The 26,219-nt window shown below is 34.5% G+C and overlaps 1 protein-coding gene across 1 annotated transcript in view; it reads right to left on the bottom strand.

Moving 5' to 3' along the window:
* The window catches only part of LOC106059333 (neuralized-like protein 4), a 42,304-nt gene extending 16,085 nt beyond the window's left edge, over positions 1-26,219 (bottom strand). The window contains exons 1-26 of the mRNA XM_056008255.1: positions 26,034-26,219; positions 24,181-24,372; positions 23,303-23,474; positions 21,953-22,233; positions 21,316-21,439; positions 20,887-20,975; positions 19,118-19,415; positions 18,314-18,407; positions 14,211-14,478; positions 13,375-13,537; positions 12,839-13,081; positions 12,433-12,511; positions 11,816-11,985; positions 11,535-11,678; positions 10,363-10,502; positions 9,366-9,578; positions 7,648-7,746; positions 6,224-6,346; positions 5,540-5,710; positions 5,274-5,432; positions 4,557-4,736; positions 2,542-2,623; positions 2,012-2,116; positions 1,510-1,645; positions 707-822; positions 201-348 (exon numbers count right to left, since the gene is read on the bottom strand). Of these exons, the coding sequence (XP_055864230.1) occupies positions 201-348; positions 707-822; positions 1,510-1,645; positions 2,012-2,116; positions 2,542-2,623; positions 4,557-4,736; positions 5,274-5,432; positions 5,540-5,710; positions 6,224-6,346; positions 7,648-7,746; positions 9,366-9,578; positions 10,363-10,502; positions 11,535-11,678; positions 11,816-11,985; positions 12,433-12,511; positions 12,839-13,081; positions 13,375-13,537; positions 14,211-14,478; positions 18,314-18,407; positions 19,118-19,415; positions 20,887-20,975; positions 21,316-21,439; positions 21,953-22,233; positions 23,303-23,474; positions 24,181-24,372; positions 26,034-26,213 (4,169 nt within the window). The 5' untranslated portion in view covers positions 26,214-26,219. The remainder of the gene's footprint in view (positions 1-200; positions 349-706; positions 823-1,509; positions 1,646-2,011; positions 2,117-2,541; positions 2,624-4,556; positions 4,737-5,273; positions 5,433-5,539; positions 5,711-6,223; positions 6,347-7,647; positions 7,747-9,365; positions 9,579-10,362; positions 10,503-11,534; positions 11,679-11,815; positions 11,986-12,432; positions 12,512-12,838; positions 13,082-13,374; positions 13,538-14,210; positions 14,479-18,313; positions 18,408-19,117; positions 19,416-20,886; positions 20,976-21,315; positions 21,440-21,952; positions 22,234-23,302; positions 23,475-24,180; positions 24,373-26,033) is intronic.

The raw sequence follows: 26,219 nt of genomic DNA, 5'->3' as shown, positions 1-26,219 counted from the left end.
ATAGTTACTGCCGTAAGCATACAATGCTTTGATACATGCTTTAATTAATTGATTAAACATTCTGCATTTTTTTTTAATGCCAAAAGACATAAACTTGTACACAGAATTGTTTTAAGATGAATCAGCAGGCAATAATTGACAGACGGTGTAGTTGAGATATTCTGAAACTCATGAAATAACTAAACCCAAATTGCACACACCTGTGTTTTGGTGAAAATTGTGTTGCACCTGCATGGCGAATTGTCGGCGACAGGTGAATTTGCTTGCCACTCAAATTCTCTGGCTTGGATTTCTCAGTGTAGGGCAGAGGACATGGTAACAGTATACTGGCTGCAGTTCTACCATCATCTAGAGGACAATGAAGTAGTACTAAATAAATAATAACAATTAAAAAAAAATTACACACGCAGACAGTGTAATATTTATGGTTCCTGGCACAGCAATACTATCTAGACCATAACATAACAAATGGCAATAATTATTGAAGACTTAAAAATTTATCTTGTTTCATAACAATAGGGAACAAAAAAAAAAAAACATTAAATTTTAAATCCAAGTCCATAAATGTGTCTAAAACAAAAAATATGGACTAGACAATCAAAGGAGAATTTTGTTTCACCTATGTGCTCAACAGCCCTACTACTCAATAATTAACTAGCATGGATTGATGGCAGTATTGGATAAGAAGATAAAATGCATGTACTACCTGAAGGCAGCAAGTCAAAGGTGTCTAGGATTCTCCTCACATCTGACATTGCTACACCATGATAGGCAAGATGCCATTTCTCTGATACGTTTAAACTATGGGTTCTGTTTGGTGCTCTGAAAAGTAGAACAGTTTTGTCTTTAAAGCTTTAATCTAAATACATATTAAGTCATCCTTCAAAAGCTTTTCCAATCATTGTAATAGTTAATAGTTAGAACTCAGATCTATTTCAAATAAGGTTTGACAATTGTTTAAATCCTGGTGAATTTTGTGTGTAATATACCAAAAAATGTATGCAGTTTTTAGCTGTTGTTTTTTTTCAATCTAGATAATGACCTAGGCAAATAAATATTGAGTTACATATCTTATTTAAACAATTGTAATGTATGTAGTCTTCTTTTTTCTTTGATTTAGATAAATATCACACTTCTATAAACATCATACATTCATTGACTATAAACATCATACATTCATTGACTATAAACATCATACATTCATTGACTTTAAACATCATACATTCATTGACTATAAACATCACACATCCCTTGTCTATAAACATCAGACATTCATTGACTATAAATTGTATTATGAAACAACTGAAACTATCAAACTATGTACTCCGCTCTTTTCTTGCATTACATAAACATCACAAATTTCGTTGTCTATCTGACAATGTTTAATAATGTTAATGTACTATTGATACAAACTCCAAATCAAAAGAAAAATGGAAATGACCTATGTATATATATATATATATATATAATAAAATGACGGTCACAACGAGCATAGTTAAAACTCATTACCTCAGCACATATCTGCACCAGCCCAAAGGAAGAACAATATCCTTTGGTGGATCCCCGCGTCTGATGTGTGTCTCATCCCCTCTGGCTTTATGACAGGCGGAGCAAAAGCAATAGCTCTGACCATCAAAGTAGCCATCTGCAGAGGAAAAAGGTCAAGAGCTTAAGAGGCGAATATTCTCAAAAACCACAAACATCACTTGGAATGAATGAGCTAATTATATGAGAGACATATGAATTTTTTGTTTAAAAAAATTATTGAAGTGGTGGGGGGGGGGGGGGGGAATTATACATAAGAATAAGAACTGAGAAGATAAACATATCATCTTAGCACAAAATTATGGGAATGCCTCTCCTGATAGGGCTCTAGAGTCACAAGAAAAAGTGCTCTAATAGATGAACTATAGTTATTCAACAACTAATAAGGCCAACACATGCACATTTCTATATAAAAACAAAAATACTATTTCATCCTACCAGACATTTTAAGTGTTAAACATTTTACCTGGCAATCCCAGCGAACTCTTCAATCTATTGCAGAGGTTAAAATATTCACAGTTTCTTAGAGTCAAGCTGGTATCTATTCCAACGGTGGCTTTCTCTTTTCCTTCTGAAACAGAAACTCATATTTTAAACTCAAGTTTTAAATATCTTTACAAATGATGACAAATATACATTGTACATCTATTACACTACAGTGACAATAATCCTGAAAAGTCATAGTTAATTAAGTCAAATGAATGTTCTTTTACAATCCAAGACATTTATAAAATGCTCTTCTTTTTCTATCAAAAGAGAATGGAAACTTTCAATAAGCAATGATTTTTAGACATCACATTTCTTACATGGAACAAAAGCAGACTAGTTCTAGTTTGTTTCTGGGAGAGGAGGAAGATTTGAAAGAGTTTATTGGTAAGATTCATATTGAAAATAATAAATACTTTCTACTGTAACACTATTTCATCTTTATTAAGAGCAATATAACAATGTATCTTATGTAAAAGCTATGCTAGGAATTGACTCAAGTAAACTGACTGTTTTCAATATCAGCCTTCTCACATTCTTCCTTGATGCCAGCCGCTGACATATTTTCATACTCTTCTGGCACTATCATTATCTGTTCAAAAAAAAAAGAACAGTATTTTCAAGGTGATTTTTTTTAGTGATATTTTTTGTGTACAGTATTTTAAACAGTTTTAGGCAAGTTTAGTTCGATTATAGAATAAGAATTTTCATTAACATGTTGCCTCTAAGTATCAAAAAAATGAATGTCTGTGCACAGCTAATACAGTTTAATGAAGTATGTAACAAAAGTGGGCTTCATGAAATCTTCCTAGCTGTTACAAATGTAGCCTCAGGTGGTACAAGATTATTAGGACTTGTGAGGACCTTAAATCATGTATATTATAAGATCATAAAGACTTGTATAGTGTATTGTAAGATCACTAGGACTTGTGAAAACCTCCTCCCAGTGTACAGTAAGATCACTTGGACTTGTGAAAACCTCCTCCCAGTGTACAGTAAGATCACTTGGACTTGTGAAAACCTCCTCCCAGTGTACAGTAAGATCACTTGGACTTGTGAAAACCTCATCCCAGTGTACAGCAAGATCACTTGGACTTGTAAAAACCTCATCCCAGTGTACAGTAAGATCACTTGGACTTGTGAAAACCTCCTCCCAGTGTACAGTAAGATCACTTGGACTTGTGAAAACCTCCTCCCAGTGTACAGTAAGATCACTAAGACTTGTGAAAACCTCCTCCAAGTGTACAGTAAGGTCACTTGGACTTGTGAAAACCTCCTCCCAGTGTACAGTAAGATCACTTGGACTTGTGAAAACCTCCTCCCAGTGTACAGCAAGATCACTAGGACTTGTGAAAACCTCCTCCCAGTGTACAGCAAGATCACTAGGACTTGTGAAAACCTCCTCCCAGTGTACAGCAAGATCACTAGGACTTGTGAAAACCTCATCCCAGTGTACAGCAAGATCACTAGGACTTGTGAAAACCTCCTCCCAGTGTACAGTAAGATCACTAGGACTTGTGAAAACCTCATCCCAGTGTACAGTAAGGTCACTAGAACTTGTGAAAACCTCCTCCCAGTGTACAGCAAGATCAATAGGACTTGTGAAAACCTCATCCCAGTGTACAGCAAGATCACTAGGACTTGTGAAAACCTCATCCCAGTGTACAGCAAGATCACTAGGACTTGTGAAAACCTCCTCCCAGTGTACAGTGAGATCACTTGGACTTGTGAAAACCTCCTCCCAGTGTACAGCAAGATCACTAAGACTTGTGAAAACCTCCTCCCAGTGTACAGCAAGATCACTAGGACTTGTGAAAACCTCCTCCCAGTGTACAGCAAGATCACTAAGACTTGTGAAAACCTCCTCCCAGTGTACAGCAAGATCACTAAGACTTGTGAAAACCTCATCCCAGTGTACAGCGAGATCACTTGGACTTGTGAAAACCTCCTCCCAGTGTACAGTAAGGTCACTTGGACTTGTGAAAACCTCCTCCCAGTGTACAGTGAGATCACTAGGACTTGTGAAAACCTCATCCCAGTGTACAGTGAGATCACTTGGACTTGTGAAAACCTCCTCCCAGTGTACAGTGAGATCACTAGGACTTGTGAAAACCTCATCCCAGTGTACAGTGAGATCACTTGGACTTGTGAAAACCTCCTCCCAGTGTACAGTGAGATCACTTGGACTTGTGAAAACCTCCTCCCAGTGTACAGTAAGGTCACTAGGACTTGTGAAAACCTCATCCCAGTGTACAATCTCAGGAAAAAAAAAAGGGATGAGAAGCAGGTAAGAAAATAAGGCTGTGGAACAGTTGGAACTGACACTTGGTTAGACACTTTACATGATAGGAAACAAAGAACTGGAGCCAATATAGTCCACAAACATAGGGAACAATAAGGTAAAGAAATGTATATCACAATATTTTTTTTAAAATACTTATTTGTTCAGGAAACTTAAAAGATGTTATCATTACAACGAATAAAATAAAAAAATAAAAACTCAATGAAACTTTCAGATTCCTCACCTGTTCACACTGACCATAAAGATCTACTATTGGCCAACATGGACGTGGTATATCTCTAGCTGCTACACCATAGTCTATACCGTTGACCATTATATGCAGGTAGGAGTCCTCATCTACTAGAACACCTACACGGCTGTTCTCTGTCAGTGTGTCAAGGTTTGGTCCATAGTGATCTTTTATCTTTAAAAATAAAACAAAAATCTAGAGGGTTGGGATTTGTGCAGCTGGAAACACAAAAGAAATACATTGTTTCTTATAGAAAGGATTGACACTAAAAGATAATCAGGACAATTAGGAAGGGCTTGTGCTCTACTACAAGTTAAATGAACAGATGAAAAAGAAAAATGCTACTAGTTATGGTAGTTTAAATAAGGGCAATAGAGTAGAGTACTTCTTATATAATTATGAGCCTTAATTATTATAGTATAGTTATAATAATAGCCCCCCCTTAATCGTCCAAGATGAGCGATATTTCATTTCCAATGAACTTAAAGATGACTAAGAAGTCCAATATTTGATTTATAATTTAAAAGCCATGGGTAGGCTGGATCTGTTAAGGAGTTGCCTGCTTTTGCCCTTTGTTGTTGTTTTTTTTAAAAATATCCTTTTGTTTCTAGCTGATGGCTGTCCTCTTTACCTCTTGGCTGATAGTCATGGCTCCATTAAATAAATAAAAAAAAAAACAAAGAAATAGTAACAAAACTAAAAGGCACTCACTTTGATTCCTGACATGAAGACGGATTCCCCTCGTATCATTACACAAGGTTTCCTAACGGCGATTGCAGATGCTGGAAAAGTGTATTTATCTACTGGTATGCCTATCACTCCAATCATGATTGATGAACTCCACTTAGTACTTAACTTGCCAAGTCGAACCTAGAACCAAAAAGACAATAATCACTTTTTTAAGCCCTTTAACTCAGCACACTGAAACAAAGTCACGAACAGATTTCAACTAAAAGGATTTTAAAAATTCTAAAAACCTGAAATAGTTTTCTTTTTTTCAAAGGTTTGTTTCCCACCACTATACCATGGTTGAAACTGGCTAGTCTTTCTGCCATCTTGCAGCCATCTCTGAGCAAAATATTTTTACCATGGTTGCTATGGAAGCAAGTGGAGAGATGGGCAGACGTGTCACTGTCTTGGTCTCTGTCCTGAAAGTAAAGGAATAAATGAGCGACAAATCCTTTCTACTTAATCAGAAATAGATAATAACTAATATGTCTAACTGTGTATTAGTTACAGCCTAAGAAAGTGTTCCATTTTTTAATGTTTTGTGTTTTTTTTAATAAATGCTCTTCACTTTTATATGCTGAATGAAATGTTTTTAAAATTGTAACACTGTAGTAAAGTTTGGTTTTCACAATCATTATTTGTGAATATTCAAAAATTCATATTCTCTAGACAAAGAAATCATAATAATTGCACATGTCTGAGATACTAGAGTTTGTATAAAATATATTCATTGAACATGAAACTGAATTTAAATAAACCCCTTGCGGACAATAGCTTTGTCAGCATCAGATGTAAATGGATCTATGTAGTCAGATACAATACGTCTGTCATCCATAAATTTCAGACTTGGAGACCAAAGAGTAACTACCTCTTAATAAAACTAATCATTATGATTCATGGGAAATGAAACACTAAAAAAATGAAAGTTTCACCTGAAGTGACTGTTCAATGTCATAAGCAGGTGAAAGCACAATACTGGAAGTGTCCACAATGGCTTTACTGGTGATGACTACACCTTCCACACAACCATGAAGATCTATCACAGCAAACACATTCTACAGGAAAACAGAAAAGACAATGTATTGGGATACAATTAAACAGATGGGAAGATAATTAGTCCTTGTGTTGCATTTAGAAGCAATTAATTGTCAGATTACAAGAGTAATTAAATCCTGAATCTAGCTCATATACTTGTTTATCCAAAAATGTATACATAAGCAATAAAAAAAAGGTCATCCCAAAACATAAGCATCCATATGAAAATGTTTAATAGGGAAACTTTTGTATCAACTAATGTGTGGGATGTGTGGTGGAGTGCCAAAATCTGCTTCGCTACCTATCAAGGGGCTCAAATTTGAATCCCATCTGAGCGGCACAGAAACCTTTTCCCAGGTACCCCTTGTCCACTAGTCCACAAAAAGAGATCATAGCCCAGAGAGTATGCTAAGCATTAAAGATTCTTTATACAAAAACAATTTAAAAAACAACTACAATTTAATTATACTGTACAGTGTAAATGTTACATTTTATCTGCCCAATATGATGTAGGATATGGAATAGCTGAACAAACTAAAAAACTATCACTTATATGTGTACTGGGGCGTGGTGGCTGGGTGATCTAGTGCTTGGCTTCCAAACTGGGGGTCCCGGGTTTGAATCCTGGTGAAGACTGGGATTTTTTCTTTCAGGAACTTTAGGGCACCTCTAAGTCCACCCAGCTCTAATGGGTACCTGACATAAATTGGGGAAGGTAAAGGTGGTTGGTCGTTGGGATGGCCACATGACACACTTGTTAACCGTGGGCCACAGAAACAGATGACCTTTACATGATCTGCCTCATAGTTCACAAGGTCTGAAAGAGGATCTTTACTCATATCTGTACTTAAAGCCTAAAATTGTTTTTTTGTCACAAATCTAAAAATTGTTATAGTCTTTGATTTAGTTTTCTATCCTATTGAAGATTGATAGGACCTTAGATAAATTATACTGAACACATTTTTTTTGCTATATTTTCATACACAAGGGGAGCAATTATGGGTTGCCTGAGTCAGCCAGGAAAACCAGTGACTTGGCAGAGTTAAATTCATGACTAACATGCATGACTAGATTAACATAGGGGCACACGTAGGACATAATCATCTTTTTGGAATAATGTCTGTATTTTATAAGATAAGAAGTCCTAAACTGAGCTACAGTGATCAGCTTGTGCAGGATGTTATATCTAACAGTTAAGTCTTAAGATACAATTTAAATCATTAGGTAAGAAACAATAAATACTAACTGTCACTAGTAAGACAAGATGAGAGAGCTATATAGTAGTTATAGCTATTTTTTTTTTAAATTAACAGAATGTTACCTTTGGAATCCCACTCGCAGCCTCCCCCAAATCATCCCCATTCAGCAAGATATGCATTGTTCCATCTGAATATCTACATACAGCAACTCTATCACCAATCTGAAACAAGGTAGCACTTCATTCAATTACAGGTTTAAAACTGATCTACTTTCTTAAATAAGCAACATGCAGGTGGCTACATTGTTGCAAGTCAAAAGGTAGATAGATGAAACAGCTCTAGAATCCTGTTATTTCTAGCGGGAACAGAAATAGTGAATTAGAAATCTCTTTAAATTTTAGCAAATTATTGTTTTCAAACAAACATTAAAGTTGACTTTATTCTTTTGCATTTATTTGTCTACATTTTTATACTTAACAAGCAAACAGTTTTTAAACATTCGTAATAAGTATATTTTTTTGTGTGTACTTATGAATAACTATAATTTAAAAAATACAATTGATGAATTAAAAGTTGATTATTGAAGACAAGAATGCTCCCAATGCTGTGTAAAACATTAGCCGTGACAAAAGTAAGGAGCAAATAAGCTTTGATAAAAACCTTTGTTTTTATTGGGATAGGAAATAGCCAATTTTGAAATAATACCATAAGCTATAAAAGAAAAGAAAACTAAATTTGAGACAGTTGCATCAGGATGAGGATTGGTGCTTTTCTAATTAAGGATTTTAGACACCAAGAAAAAATGTCAACCACTCAACCAGCCTAGACAGCATTCACTGCCAGATAGAAGCGAGAAGATGGCCAAGAAAAAAAAATGAAATGATGGATGGAAAGCAGTGTTAGAAAAACATAGTTTTATATTTCATCAATCCTCTAGATCAGCGGTTCTCAACCTTTTTAGTTCCATGACCCCCTAATATAATTTCCAACTAGGAGTCGACCCCAAACCATAATTTTTTTTTCATTTACAGATAAATAAATTTGAGCTTATAATTAAATAAACAAAAGGTAACTATTCAGACTTGCATTTATTTACTTTTCTATTGCATATTCACAATATACATGTTGAAGACTTAAGTGACAATTTGACAAATATGGCGAAGTATGGAGAACAGTCTTTGATACAGTAAACTACATTATTACTGAAATAGTGTTTCGACAGCATTTACTAACATACCAATAATAGTGCGAAGGTTGAGCTTACTTCTGTTCTATATAAGATCAGAAATTCAGTAGCACAATGAATGTCATCTTCTGCATCAAGTCTGCTTCTGAATTAGGACTTCATAACTAACAAGCTGGAAAACTTTATTTCGCAAAGATTTGTTCTTGGAAATGGAAGAACACAATCTCAAACAGAACGGGATAGGAAATAGTTTGAATACGAAGTACAGTTCAGATAAGCTTGTTACAGCATGTTAGAATGGACAAAATAACAACAAAAAAAAACTTCCAATGATGAATAGACAAAAAATCCAAATTTACGGGGGCAACCCATGGCGATTAGTCATTCGACCCCCAAGGTTGGTCACGACCCACAGGTTGAGAACCCCTGCTCTACATTGGCTAGAGATCCTCTGCTTCATTTCCCCATGATACAAGTCTTTTAAAAGCAGCAGGATAAAGTTAAATAAGGGAGCTAATTAAGTCATTTATGTATAGTTACAGAACTTTTCTCCTTCCAATAACCTATAATATGCATTTGAAAATCTATGAACTGAAACTTGAGTGATTGCCTTAAGAAATGTTTTATTCAGCAAAAAGAAAAAAAAACACCAACCTGCAACCTGTACAATGAAGGAGCATAATTATCTTTGATGACCACCCCACACTTCTTGACCTCTGACCCTGACACAACCCAAGTGACCTTGGGACTGATTTCATCAGCTGTGGACGGCAGGTTGTCAGTTGGTGTGGTATCAGAGATAGCCATAGTGGTCAATCCAATTTTAAGAGACCCTGACCACTGGTTGGACACTTCAGTAACTTCCACCTGAAAATTAAACAAAAAATATTATAAAAAAACATTCCATTTTATTACAAGCATAAAAAAAAGGAAAAACAAATGTAAGAAACCATGAAGAAATGTCAATCATATGACAATTACAAAAGTCAACAAGATGACAATCACAAACATGAAAAAAAATATGAAAAATACACACACAAAAAAAAGTCATCAAGGTTCATATACATATGTTAATAAGAAGATCAAATGTTTGTCTTTGGCAAGAAATTGAAAATTTTAGATTTTTCATAAAAGTGAGCAAATCAAATTCAAATTAAGATAACAGGCAAAGTTCATAATTGTACATATTTCATTATAAAGGCTTTTCTCTGAAGGCGTTCAGCATAGACCCAGCCACCTGGGAGACAGAGGCACATGACAGAGCATCATGGCGTCGGGCTGTGAAAACTGGCGCACAGGTTGCTGAGAAAAAGAGAACCATGCTGGCAGAAGAAAAACGTCAGAGAAGAAAAGCAAGGCCCACGACACTAGCTCAAGCTGGAATAACCTGCCCAGTGTGCAGCTGAACATAAGGTCTCACCAGCCACATGAGGGAGGCATATATCCCCAGTGCAAAGCCCTCAGCCCTCTGGATGACAAAGGGCTAATCATCGAACCACGATGGACGAACTATATATAGGCTTTCTAGTATAAGTGTTTAATTAGTAACTAACAAATACTGGATATATCTTTGTAAACTCTTACAACAAACTCAACAGTATAAATTTAAAAATAAATAAACACATCAACGGCAGTCTGATATGAAGCCTACCTCAAAACTCTCATCATATTTGAGAGGCTCTGAACTGAAAATGATTCCATGGTTATAGCTTTGAACACGATTAGCTGCCCAGTAGTAGTTGGTCAAGTTGATATTTTTACCACAACATTTGCTAAACCTGTGAGTCACATCTAGCGGCAATAAAAAACAAAATTTAGAAAAATGATGGAAGCTTAAAAACAAGATAACAAGACATTTTTTACTTTGATTGTTATTTACAGAAGAACTCTCAGCATTAGTCCTAAACTAAAATGAAAGCATGTACCCAAATTTGTTTCTTTTTTACATAACAAGAATTTCAATGCAGAAATTATTCTTTTTGTACCTTACACTCTTAAATACATTTGTATTTTTCACACTGGCTTTTAACTTGCTGAGATAAATTTCTCTTTTATTTTTAGGCATTAAAAAGCAAATGTCAAACAAGCAATTCTGACATAGTAGGTTTGCATTTCGTTTTGTATAGTTAAATAATACACTCTTCCTTAAACTTTAGATAATACTTCACTATGAATATTATTATTAGTAATTTAATAGAATCTATTACACAATTTAGAGTTTATAAATCAGAGATTTTTTTCATTGTGATATGTAGGGGTTTATGTAGCACCAAACTATTGTCAATAGTAGTGTTATGCGACAATGAAACTAATACTATTGAACAATAAGATGTTGAATTACACAGTGTATTAACAAAATATCTAGAGTGACATAGAAATAAACTTACAGGAAATTTTTTAACACATCCCCACAGCTGGAATGTTGAATAAGTTGATGAATTCAAACTTAAATTTACAAAACATAAATCACAGTTGCTAAAGCTCACTTGTATAAGACTAAGACTGCTTTATTAATTCTTATTGGTTGTTGTGTCAAAAAGGACTCTTCATTTTAAATTAAAAACAACATTAACAAATCCACAATAGAGAAGAGACACACATAGGGAAGTTTCTCGAGTGACTACAGACAGATGTCTTGTGAAGTCCTGATCTTTTCCTAGTCAACATGTGGTGCTGATACAGTCTGACAGAGTAAACTAAATCCTGGCCATGTGGCATTTTATGTCTCTAGAGACAATCTTTCCCCATTAAATGTATTTCTTGTATAAACAGTTGACTAAGAAAAAAACAACAATGAAAGCAGATTACAAAAACTAAACTGACCTGTGTTAGCTACTGAAGGAGTGGACACTTGTTCTGTTTGAACACTAGAATGCTGTACAATTTCAGTCTGTGGTAAAACCACAGTACCAGAGGACATACTCACTTGGGCACACTGACCATACAGGTCTATAACAGCATAAACACCTGCAAGTGATAATATGTAGTGTTGAGAACGATTGACATTTCCAAAACTCATTGTTAGTGTTATTATTAAGTCATATATCTAGTAAAGAACAAGTATGATATTCCAACATTGAATGAATCAAGAAATATGTTACTACCTGGAGCGATGTCAGTACTGGCTACACCTTGATCTACTCCATCCAGGTAATAATGCAGTGTCCCATCAGAACATCTCATCATGCCGATTCTTGATCCCACAGTCAAAGAATCTAAATCCAGTGGATAACCATTTCTGATAGTTGCACCATCCTGCATTATTGCTGAACCACTGTTAAAAAACATTGATACATTGGAATTTTTTCAACTAAAAACAAAATAAAATGTTTACCTGTTCAATCATTTTAAATCAAATAGAATGGATTGCTAAATAAAATATATTTAGTGTAGCAGTAATTGGCAAATGTCATGCAGAACATTTATGAAAATACATTTTTAAAACTATTAATACTTTCTAACAGTATCAATAATTCCTTTCAAAGATTTTGCTACTAAAATTAAGTCAAATATTTTAAAAAGCACGTCTGTGGTAATATTTTACGATGGTCAGATTTATCTTTTTGAATTTAGTCATATATATTTTGTTAAAACTTCTTATAAAAGTTGCTATTTCTCAACAGTCATTAATTCATTTTTTTTTTAACTTTGTTGTTTTTTTTTTTGTATATGACTCAGGAAATGAACAGTAATTATGTTAACAGTGTGTAGAATAAGCTACCTCAGCATCCATGTGTCATGTTCTATATCTGTCATGGTGTTTGGGAAGTCAATCTCCTCTGGTTTCACCAATGTCACACCTGAGCATGAGATTTAAATAGAGACTGTCTTTAAGTATTTCCATTTAGATGTTCTAATTTAATTATGTTGTAACATAAGTATTCAAATACACAACTCCTTTACTGTAAACACTGAATTAATGACTCCTCTCTTAAAATTATTAACAGTAGCTATTACTTTTTAAAAATATTTTCAATGATAGTTGGAGATTAATTGCAGACTCTTTTTTAAAAGTTTTTTTTTTTTTTTTTTATAAATAAACCCCCAAAATGGAATAACATATTTTACATGGAATTAAAAGATACATTTATTTAAAGAAAAGAAGTTGCCAGGTAAGTAGTAACTACCTGCTTCTAGTGAGCCTGACCACCTGTCCACCATTTTCTCAATTACCACCTCAAACAGTTCCCCATCTCGAAGTGGCCGGTTGCTCATGACTATTGCATCATTGAATTCACCAGTAGCATTGGGTCTTGAAGCAGTCAAACCATTGTGGAGGACTGTAGCGTTGTGCCCATGCAGGTGATGGAACTTTAACTGATCAGGATCTGTGAATACACTGGAATCTGTGTCAGGAGAAGTCAGTGTATCTGTGAAAATCATTTTAAAATGTTCATGACATTTCTCTATGAAGAAAATCAAACTGATTTGTTAATATCTTAACATATAAATCAATTCCTATATTATTAGTTTTTTTTTTAATTACCAATTGGATTAATCTTTTATGTCTTTGAAAACAGATATTCATATGTAAAGTAAATGACATCATATGTTAATGTTTAAATTAATTTGATTTGTTTCATAGTTTTAAGCTCTGCAGTTCACCAGTTTCTGAGGCTAAGTGTAAGTTTGTGTTGGTGCATAAGTTAAAAAAAACAACAACCTGACAAGTCCACAATGGTGGCCTGAGCAGCCATGCCATACAGGTCAATAACTCCATAGACATTAGCAGGAACATTACTAGCAGAGGCTCCTTGGTCCACTCCATTCACAAAGAAGTGAACAGTGCCATCACTTTTTCTAACTACGCCTACACGGTCACCAACCTATGGGACCAAAAAACAAGATCAGCTAATAGAATTGAGATTAAGATAGTGAAAGAGGACAAAATTAAAAACTATCACTAAGAGTAGATTTAACCGTGACCTATACATCATCTGTTTTGTTTATAAAATGTTTGACATATTTTGGATGTTCCTTCAGAGTTGAAGATAATCTACATCCTAGCCCAAACCTCCTGCAGGACGACGGGGGATGGCAGTGGGCAGGGTATGAAGCCGGAATCATTGAGACAACCGAATGACAGTCCAGCATGCATACTACATGACCAGGCAGCCATTTGCCCTATAGACCACATGGTCTGAAAGGGGAATTTTACTTATTACTTACTTAAGATAATATAATATTTAGTTTTCAACATTTCCAAATAAACAATGTCTGATATTAAGATATCATTTTGAAACTCTGAAAATAAATCTAACTGGGTTTTGAGCTTTGAGACATAAGGTTTGAATCTAAATAAAAAAAAAAGGACTGAGCTAATCAAATTATGTAACTAAAAGAGAATGAAATGAGATGGCTTACTTTTTTTTTGTAAGTTTTCAATGCAAATCATTTTTTCAAATTTAAAACATCACAGAAAAAGATAGTTATGGAATGAACCATAAATTTCAAAAATTTTTGTACAAATTTTATAATTCTTTTATCTGTTTTGACTACCTTTAGACGATCCAGATTCTGGCCGTAATCCTCAATGATAGTAGAACCATTGTGCATGACTCCATTGCCAGTCATCATCCATGTCCCCGATCTAATGTTGGTCATGGTTGAAGGAAAGTCTAGTTCGGTAGGTTTATGAGTGGTCAGGCCAATTTCTATGGAGCCTGCCCACTTGTCCACTAGTTTATCCAACCGAACTTCAAAAATCTCATTTGGACGTAGCATGCGGTTGGTTAAAATGACTCCGTTGTTGAAGTCTTCAGTGGCACTGGAAAAAAGGCAAAGGTTTAATGACATTATTATGATATATAATGATTTATAGCTCCAATCTGAATATGTCATCATTATGGATCTTTTTGTTTAACTTTTCCATGAATTCTGTTGTGTTTGGTTCTTTTTTCTACAAATATAATGAAAATGAAAATAAAAACAAATGTCTCAGTGATGTGCTATACAGGAAATTATAAATCTTAGCCTCATTTTCATGATCATTACTAACCATTTGTAAACAGCTTTTTAAGAAACAAATGTGACAGTCATTTGAGATAGCAAACTGGATGAAGAGGAAATAAAAGGCTATGAACAATTAAAGGCTATGAACAAAGTAGATCTTTTATTGAAATACAAAGGCCAATATTATCTCCCTTTCAAATCCCTTCCTTTACATTAGGAAACATCTATTTAAAACAGGAATAAGTCAAGAAGACATTCAACACATTCAGTTGTCCCTTAGTCTGACATTTTGGACACCACACATGATCTATTGACCACCTCTCCCACTGCTCTCTTTGCCAGAAGTAGAGTTTCTTTCAATGACAGGCATGTCCTTTTATTGATATTTTCTTCCCATAACTTCTGTCTTTTGCCTCTCACTTTCCCTGAACCTGTTCCCTACATAAAGATTTTTGCAAGCCATATGGATCTTATAATATGGCCATACAGTCTAAGCTTTCATTTTCTGATAATGGTTAGAAAGACATCATGAGGCCCAATCATTGTTGTGATCCTGTTTCAATTTTCATTTGAGATTGGTCTTTATAGGAGATATCTAGAATCCTTTTATAGCATAGCTTGGATCCTCCTCTCTAATTCTGCAGTTAGATCCATAATTGAATAATAATTACTAGATTGTTTTACTTACTTGCTCCTTTGCAAACTATATCTTTATAAATCTAAGTTTTTAATTTAAACTAACTGTATTTTGAAATATTTTATGGCTTCCTTCAGTCGCAAAGCGACTATGGATCATCTCATGGAAATGAGATGACTGTCTGGGCATTAGCTGTGGTCGGAATGATGTTGCCCACACATCAGTTCTCCCCTTTCCACGCAGCTGATGTATCCAAAAGAACAGAAGTGCCGATACAGTTTGGGGTCAGCGACGTCGCAGGTTCTGACAGGATGTAGCACTGGGTGCTGCAAACTGCCTTAGTCACCAGCTCCTGATTTTTCCTCAGGGTTGACTCCTAAAGCGTTTCCAATGATTGAGTATAGCTGCAAGGCAACAGAGGTTTGAATTCAGAGTATTCCTTCTCCTAGATCCGGGGTCGGCAACCTGCGGCTCGCGAGCCACATGCGGCTCTTTGAATGTAAAGCTGCGGCTCTTTGGTTCCATGCGCAAATATTATTTATTTTAAGGAAACATTTTTTTGAAAATAGTTTTGAATCTTTTAACAAAGATTAGGCGCCGATTCAATCTCTCAGCCACTTGTACTCGCTTTTCGCCACACCCCTCCCCCATTGCACGCGTCGTCACTGCTGTCAGTCCGTCAGAAGCTCTCGAATGACGCCGTCGTCAAATGGTTTTAATTCGTTTTGACGCAAGACGAATTGGCATCTTAACCACATGCTTTGGCTGTGACGTATAGTTTGTTGTTTCAAGTAAATGATTAGAAGCGAATGATCTCCTCAAAGGTAGAAACAATCTACAAGTAATGCTAGTCTGGCAAACTTTGCGGTACCACTAGAAATTGCACAAAAAGGCATACCATCTACAGATGAGTATGTCAAAGACTGCTTCCTACGTGCATCTGAAGAACTGTTTCGTGATTTCAAAAACACTTATCACTTGCTATAGATTATTCTTGCAACATAAAGACACGGCACAAGTTGCCCATTTTGTCAGGTATATGTCTTCCCAAAGTCCAAAAGAAGAACTTCTAGGATTTCTACCGCTCTCATGACAAACTAGAGGGGACGATAGAGCGAAAGTTAAGCGAAAATACCTTGAAGACAATAAGATCGATTTAGATAAAATCATTTAAATAGCAACAAAGAGCCAGAAGTATGACAGGAAAAAAGGGCCAACAACGATTCGTCGGAGCAAAATAAACCAAGAAATTCTTACGTTTCACTGAATAATGCACCAAGAAGCGCTGTGAGCGCAAACAAATTCCGACCGAAATAGGTGAGGTCATGAATTTGGTAATAAATAATTGTTAACAGCATCTTGTCCAAAGCACTCTACCACTTAAACAAAATGGAGACTCAATATTCCGACTTCCTTCTTCCCAAAAAGTGCTATGACTTTCCAAAGGTAAGGTGTTGAAACGTAGCTTTGTGCTTGAATGAAATAAATACATTTATTTCTAAATGAAAAAGACATTGATCACACCGAATTAGAGAACGACATATAGTTGCAAAACTTTTACTTTATTGTTGATTTAACAGAGTAATTAAATGAGCTGAATCTAAAGCTGCAAGGAAAGGGAAACCCAGCCTATGTTTTGGTCGAAGAATTGGTTTGTTTTGAAGGACAATTAATTCTTTTAGCCGAAGATAATCAGAGCCGTCAATTATTTCATTTTGAATGTCTAAAGCGATAAAATCAGCACCACTTTAGACACAAATTACTTCAGCACAGTTATAACAAAAATCAAAGATGAATTTCTTGATAGATTTGAGCAACTCAAAACCTATAAAACTATTCTAGCATTCCTAGTACACCTTCTCAACACAAATAGTTACGAAATCCACATTGATCCATTTGGAATTGATACTGGATCTCTAGAAATGCAATTGATCGATTTAAAAAGCTTTGTTGGTGGAAAATTTACAGAGTTGAAAAGCAAGTTGGAAGTGTTTGAGGTCCAGAAATGTATGTACGTAACGCAACAAAAGTGGACAGCTTTCTAAGGAATGCCACGAGTTAATTCGGCACATGGAATAACCTTCCAGATTGCTACAGTGAGGTGAAGAAGTTGGCATTGGGAGTGATGACTATCTATGAATCGACATATTCGTGCAAGCCTTTGTTCTCTTGCATGAATATAATTAAAAGTAAAGTAAGAAGCCCACTAACAAATGAAAATAGGGGCCGTGTTTGAAACTAAAAGCAACAAGTTATGAGCCAAAATGTATTCCTTTCTAAAACCAAAGCCATCGCTCCCATTGAATTTGTTTCTTCAATTGTTTGTTATTGAAGTACATGTTAGTGTTGCAAGTAAATGTCTAACTTATTTAGTTGTTACCGAATTAAAAAATAATTATCTAATAATGCCATATATATCTTATCTAATTTGTTGTGAAAAACACTACTTATATGAATTAGTTTTTTTTTTCATTTTAAAAAATTCATTGTGTGAGAACTATTTATAGCTGGCAAAAAAAAACTTTGTGGCTCTTTAAAAACTTCGAAATTTTGTAAATTGTCATTTTTGGCTCTTCCGACTCAAAAGGTTGCCGACCCCTGTCCTAGATGGATAGCTAGCCATGGCGAACATGCCCCTCCTGCCCGAAGCTTACTGGTTAAGACACCAGTTACTCGCCTTTGCCCTTCTCCTGTTGTAATGGATGTAAGCACTCCACTACCTATAAAATGCTTCCTAATGGCATGCGTCTCAAATAGTATCTGACAACCTGACCAATTCCTGGCCTTCACGTCTGGTTCAGATATTGAGTCCACTGGAACTGTTCTCATGAAATATTGATAGACTATTTAAATACTTCAAATGATTTAGGTGGACATTTAGCAGTCTGATTAAAATTATGTTTGCATTGTTCTAAAAATAGAAAATCACTATTACCTCATTTAATTCTTATTGTACATACATTTTTTAATCTGTGAATGTAACTGATACAACTGAGACTGTGCAAACACTTACTTAGGTCTATGAGCTGACCTATTCCCATTGATGACAGCAGCATGTACACCACACAGAGGACTAAACAACAACTTCTCCACATCTTCAGTTGTCTCTGTCAATAGAAACACTCTCAGGTTATTTTTGTTTACATTGTTATCAAGTAAGTTAATCATCACTTGCCAAAGTCTCAAGCTTTCATATTAGCCTTTAACCAAAATAAGTTGTACATCTCTAGGATTTATTTTAATACAACTAAGAAATAGTAGAAATCTCTAATTTCCTGAGTAGAAATCTTGGATTTCAAACCTCTAGGATTAGACAGGAAATGATGACAAGTTTAAGAGAAGATGAAATAGTATGACATTTGGGACATTCAAGATAGCAGACATTTTTTTAAAGTCTTATTAAATTTTTTAGAGGACCTTGAATGCTAAGCAGCTATAAGAATATGCATGTGTGTTAAGCAATATTTGACGGAGGACAACAACATGAGGTAAAGGTTATTGATAACGAGGCATTTCTTAACATTGCAAGATGATGATCAAGTGCACTAAATTGAGAACCAGAATTATGTATATAGATAATGTTGAGGGAAAACTGCATCATTATAAATTCCAAACTTGGGCATCAGAAACAACTGAAGAATATTTGTCATTAGTTAGTTTTATATTTGAATTTCAGAAATGGAATAAAAAATGTCAGTGATGTTCTCATACAGGAATAATATGTGAATTACAGTTGGACCTGAAAGTTTAGATGCTGAGAGTTGCTTTAAAATGTTATTCTGAGACCATTCAACAATGACTAGTGGAAAAAACAAACCTGTAATGACTCTGGAATCCACTCGCTCACTTCCATCGCATGAATCTAAAAACTGTCGGAGTGTATTGACAAGGCTGTGTTCTGCAGCCTGCAGCGGGGCCATAAGGCTGGGAATAGGAAGCTCAGGTTCTGCGGTGTTGCTGTCAACAATCGTCACTTTTACAGCCATACCATAGAGATCAACGACGCCCCAAACTGGTGATGGTGCATTGGCTGAAGCCATTCCTTGGTCCAAACCATTGATAAAATAATGAAGGTGGCCATTGGGTTTTCGAACCAACCCGATTCTGTCCCCTTCCTGTGAGATAAGAAAATGACGTTACGATGGCCTAAGTAAGGAAATCTGTAAAGCTGATAACTAGCTACATAATAATGTAGAATATCTTAAAAAACCTACTGAATTAACTATTCAAAATGAGATACTTATTAGAAATTAATATAAAATGTTTTTTATGCCAAGATGTAATTCAAAGACCACTGTCTAGATATAACTAGATTATAAAAATTGCATGATATTTATTTGTTTTTGTCAAATTAATTTTTAAAAAATCTCTTTCAGAAATTAAGCATAGCTCTGTATCATTTTTTTTTTCATTTGAAATCATTCTATGGGCTTTCATTTATTGTTTCTATAAAACAGATTACACGAATGTCTGTGTTGTTAATATTAGGCACACTAAAAAATTGCAGTAAATAATACCAAAGCAGTTAAGTTACTTTGACACATTTACAATGTTTTGAGACTTGAGAACCACATTAAAATAATCTCTCAGTTGGAGATCACCTTAGAAATGTGTTTTGGCATATCAAGTTATAAGAATTTCACATTAATCTAATGATGATTGACAACAGGATGTGAAAGGCTGACAGAGAAACACATAGGCTGACATGGAAACAATGTATACTGAACAATTTTATAATGTAAACTGAACATCTTTGATCAGGTAATGTAAACTGAACATCTTTGATCAGGTAATGTAAACTGAACATCTTTGATCAGGTAATGTAAACTGAACATCTTTGATCAGGTAATGTAAACTGAACATCTTTGATCAGGTAATGTAAACTGAACATCTATGATCAGGTAATGTTAACTGAACATCTATGATCAGGTAATGTAAACTGAACATCTTTGATCAGGTAATGTAAACTGAACATCTTTGATCAGGTAATGTAAACTGAACATCTATGATATGGTAATGTAAACTGAACATCTTTGATCAGGTAATGTAAACTGAACATCTATGATCAGGTAATGTAAACTGAACATCTTTGATCAGGTAATGTAAACTGAACATCTATGATATGGTAATGTAAACTGAACATCTTTGATCAGGTAATGTAAACTGAACATCTATGATCAGGTAATGTAAACTGAACATCTATGATATGGTAATGTAAACTGAACATCTTTGATCAGGTAATGTAAACTGAACATCTTTGATCAGGTAATGTAAACTGAACATCTTTGATCAGGTAATGTAAACTGAACATCTGTGATCAGGTAATGTAAACTGAACATCTTTATCAGGTAATGTAAACTGAACATCTATGATATGGTAATGTAAACTGAACATCTTTGATCAGGTAATGTAAACTGAACATCTATGATCAGGTAATGTAAACTGAACATCTATGATCAGGTAATGTAAACTGAACATCTTTGATCAGGTAATGTAAACTGAACATCTTTGATCAGGTAATGTAAACTGAACATCTATGATCAGGTAATGTAAACTGAACATCTTTGTTCAAGAATACAGACTTACACTTAGTTCATCCAAGTTAAATTGTCCATACTCTCGTCTTGTGCCTTTACCATTGGTCAATATGCCACAGCCACTCATCATAATTGTACCTGACAAAAAATCATAGGTGATCAGTAATCAAATAAGAATTGTAACGTCTGGAATCTTGTCTAGATGAATCATGTGAGGGAAATATTTTGCCTCCCTTCTCTCCCTTTTTCTACAACTAAAATGAGAACTTTGAAAAAAGAAATGAAAATAAAAACTACATTTGATGTCCTTTATAGAAAAATGTACATCTCAACCTCATCAATATGATCATTACTGACCCGTTTAAAACATTATTGAAATAATCTTTAATTCATTAAAAGATAATAACTCTAAGCATTGAAGACACAGTTATCTTCTTTAAAGGATCAACTGCAAATTAGAAGATAAGATCATACTTACGACTAGAATTCGCATTTCTCATATTGGTCATTGTAGCAGGAAAGTCTAAAGTATTTGGATTGTGTGTTGTGATGCCCACCTCAATAGAGCCGGACCATTTATCCACAAGTCTGTCAAGGAGGATCTGAAATAGGTCAATAAAGAAAAATTTATAGCTTTCAATTTTTCTGATAGTTCTTGTAATATTGCCTGATCATTTCTTCATAAGATAGCTCTTTCTTTTCTTCAGAAAACAGATTCAATGATTGATTACATAAATATTAAACAAAGATCTTGAGAAACTTTCTGTTAGAAAATTTTTGCTTTAGAGAACAATTATAACTGACAAAAAAAGTTGCTCCTCTGAAATCTCTGGTTTTCCTTATTAATAATTAATTAATAATATGAAAGAATTTTAATCCCATTTAAAGATGTACAGAATATTAATATCTTCATGTCAACAAACTTAGCTTTCTTTCTTCCACTAACGTCATTACTATTAACAGAGCCTTTTACATTGCCCAAGCTTCACACCACACTACATTGCAAGTGTAACACTTTTTAGCCACTTCCTGCATTTACTGTGGCAATATTGTATTTGAGCGCAACTTTATAACTTCTATACTAAGCACTACTATTGACAAATAAATCCTTTTACTTCAAAAACTTCATTGTCTTTCAAAGGTCTGCTGGTCATGACAACCCCATTGTTAAACTCATCCAATGGCCTCCTTCTTTCTGCAGATCTTCTGTTGTTGCTGAGCTTCACAAGGTTGCCACATTTTTCATGAAACCGCAAACAGTCGCGTGGGAGTCCATCTTCTTCCGAGACACTAGTCTCCTGCTCTATGGCTAAGTCATTAACTATCTGGTTAGATATTTCAGCCAGGAAGTCGTGGGCTATATCATTGGTGAAGTCATTATTTGTATTTAACACAGCTGTAGAGGAGACAATGTACACATCATTATACTTTTAATTTAAATCATTTGCAGGGATGCTAATATTTTGTTAGAAACTTAACAATATTAATTGGAAAAAAATATTTTCAGTGCCATCATAGAGGAAAATGAAAAAGTTTTAAGAAATCATTCACTCTAACTATATTAGGAAAAGATTCTAATGCAGCACTGTGACCAACTGTACATTGTTGACTTTTTCGACAAAAGAAACAGTTTAGGTGGAAAAGTCGATCAACTGCATACCCACAAAAAATGTCACAAAGAGACAGAGAACCAGTCATATAGAGAACCATTCAGCACAGATTTACAGTCGACTGGTGTTGACTGTGATAATGCTGAAAGAGAGTTTGTGAGACTATGAGCAAGATATTAACTGCTACTGTAAGGATGTTGATGTGTAGTAATACATATTCTAGGAGAAAGTCAAAAGTTTTGGTAAAAAAAAATTTAAATCAGAAACTTTTGTGATAACATCTAGGGTAAATTTTAAACAACTCTGTAACAAAAGGTAGTAACAAGCAAAAAAAATATTTAGCTCCTATTAATAGCATTAATTAAAATATTGTTCAAATGTGACTCTAAAGACATTAGAATTAAAACAAAAAAACAAAGAAAAACATAAAAATATTTAAAAAAAAAAAAAGCTTACATTAAGTGTAACTGTATCAATTAATTTGGATCAACCATGTACTTAAATTTGGAATAGATCTAGACTAACAATAATAAATCTAGGTGGTATGAGGGTAAATGTTACTGTGATTGCTTTTTAAATGCATAAAAAAACTTGTTCACTTAGGGTTCAAGCCTCCTCCCTTGTTCGATACCAAACAAAATAATTAATTATAAATAGTTAATTAACTAATTGTTGTTTTTTTTTATTGATTCTTGTTTTGACAGGTACAAGAAATAATTGTGCAAAATTTTAACTTGATCCAAAATTGGGTGTGGGAGACATAACATGTACAAACTTTTTACCAGAAAGTTTAGTAAGAGAACAAAAAAAATCACTTCAAAACAATCAAGTATGACAAAAAATAAAGTGTCTCACTATTTTCTCTAGTAGTCATTGGTGTAGGTTCAGATATTGATACTTGAGCACACTTTCCATACAAATCAACAACAGCAAAAACAGTTGATGGAATGCCAGTGGCTGCTACCCCTTGATCCATTCCATTGACATAAAAGTGTAGTTCTCCTTCAGAAGTTCTCATCACTCCTACCTGTATAAATATGTTAATCACCTGATGAATTTACTAGTAGGACCTAGTTACTAGACTGCATATTAATTTAACTCTATGTATATATTGTTATAAACCTGGTGGTGACACAGATAGAGGGTATTGGTATGTGTGTACACAGCCCACACAAATCGCCCCAAGCCATTGACGAGCGGTCAACCGTGATAAGTTGCGGCGGTCAGCCATGACAGCTCAGTAAGGATCTGTGTTGTGAATAGTACTCAAGCAAGTCAATGTCGAATGTAGTTATGTAATCAACCAGAATGGTCAAGCCATGTTCCAACGGGTTATAGAAGGTCTATAGGGACCTTATATAAGAGCGAAGGTGTCACTTCATGTTACCTCACAATTAGGAGTCAAAGTCAGAGTCAAGATCCAGCACAATGTGAGTTTGGTCAGGAACAAAGAATTGAGTACAAGTCCAGGAAAAGACGGATAGACGAGTATAGATTTGATACAGTAGTATAGTTGTTAACGGAGAAGTTTCTGTACAGTCAGTGTTACATGTTGCCGATTGTACAGTATTGGCTGTCATTTATTGGACATTTAACTGTTACGTTATTTTGGAGCCCTGAGTTGTCAAGTTCTTTAAGTTGAAGGTGTTGTGTGGAGCAGTTTGCAGAGAGCCTGAATAGTTAGAAACGTTGCAATTTACTAAATAGAAGCTTTTATTGGAAATATTGCCTACCTTATCACCTTCTGAAAGTTGGTCTAGATCACAGCCATAATCTTCTACTAATGAGTGACCATCACAAAGTATAGACATTCCAGACATTACCCAGGTGCCATCACGAAAGCCTGTAGCACTAAATGGAAAATTCATGTTGCTAGGTTCACATATTGTGACTCCAATCTCAATAGAGCCACTCCAGGAATTCACCTACAAATATTTAAAAGAAAAAGATAACTTCACACATCAGGTAATAGGCTGATTTTGATGTTGCAGAGAATCGGGTTCAGAACAATTAAATACCTCAAGAATTTTTAAGAGAATAGGAACATAATTATTAGTAATTTATTAAATAAGAAGATAAAAATTTCAATAATAATTAGAAGTCATATTATTCTAGAGCGATATAGATTATTTGGACCATCTAGCTAATATTTTTTGATGAAACTTAAAAGCTCAAAAAGTTCCTTATATGAAGTTTGGAGGCATCAGAAAAAATGCAACAACTTGCTGAAATCTCTTTCATTTCCTAAATAGTTCATTTAAAGGTCAATGTTAATAGAAACATTATAAAGACAAGTTTTCATTCTGGGAACAAAAATTCACATTTTTCGCTTCAAATTAGCATGACATTTATTACTGTTGATACTTTTCTCCGAAACCCAAGATAGAAACTTTAAAAACTGCAAAGCCACTAATAATCCATTAATAATCCACCTGCTTCAGATCTGGTTAAAAAACTTTCACTAATTAATACGAGTCAGTTTCTCCAGAGTTTCAATAACTTATCTTTGACCACCTTGACATTTGCACATGAGAGGCTAATTTCAGTTATATTTTAATAAGGGTGTCCCAATTGTATGTTGAAGATGAGAAAAAGGTAAGTAAATGGTCCAGGATAAAAACAAAAATCTGACCTCAGCATCAGCAGCCTAAATACCTGTTAAGTTCAAGCAGTCAATGTGTTGTACTTAATAATTGAATAATTGTTATGGTCAGTGTGCAGAGTGGTGCAAATTTAGAATGGTGCAAATGTAGGTATGGAAAGGAAGTGATGTCAGAAAGAAGGAAGCAGGAAAAATATTGACATGAACAAAGTGTGAATGTACATTTTGGTTTCTTATAGTTATAATGTTTTTTGTTTGGTGTAATGCACAAATTGTAAGACTAATTTTCTTACGGATAATAAAGATGATTATTATTATTATTATTATCTATATTAAAGTGTTAGTAAAATAGAACCTGACAGTGTTACTTATTTTTAGAGAGCCTTATGTGTCTTTACGGATTGCAGAATTATTATAGAGTTGACCTCTGCAGCTTGGTTTGTCAAAAATCGCTGCAGATATTCCAGTGGCATGCTTACCTTATCTTATAAAATACAGTCTCTGTTACTTCAAAAAAAGATGATTACATCTTATGCATGTTCCTAGGTCAATCTAGTCATGCATGTTAATCAATAACTTAATTCTGCCCAAGTCATTGGTTTTCCTGACTGATTCAGGCAACCTATTCCATTCTCTAATAACACTAGGGAAGAAGGAGCATTTTTACACATTTGTCCTAGCAAATGGAACAAAGAATGTGCCTTTATCTTTGTCTAACTTTTAGTCTACTAAGTCAGTCTAAGTTGACTAGCTTCACTAAGTTTAATAACATTAATGATTACTAGAGATATAATATTATTATTTATTTATAACTAGATCTATTATTTATAGTATAAACTATAAACTAATAAATTATAAACTACATAAAGTCTAGGAGTCTAGACTGAGTCTGAGACTCTCAGACTGAGACTAGTGAGACTCAGCAGAGTACTCAGAGAGTCAGACGTCTCAGATTTAGATTTTTTTTTAGATCTAGATTGCTACCTTTTTGTCTATTCTAACTTCGAACAACTGGTTATCTCGCAAAGGCTCGGAGCTTAGGACAACTCCATTATTAAATTCTTGGGTTGGATGGTTTCTTTGAGCTGTCCTGTTATTATTACTTAATCCAACCAGTGAACCAGTCCTGATATGAAACGTCGGTAAAGGCAACGACGTCGCCATGTTTGT

The sequence above is a fragment of the Biomphalaria glabrata genome, chromosome 13, assembly GCF_947242115.1.
Source record: "Biomphalaria glabrata chromosome 13, xgBioGlab47.1, whole genome shotgun sequence".
NCBI lineage: Eukaryota > Metazoa > Mollusca > Gastropoda > Planorbidae > Biomphalaria > Biomphalaria glabrata.
Note: the sequence above shows the minus strand (reverse complement) of the source record. Positions and strands in the feature narration are given on the sequence as shown.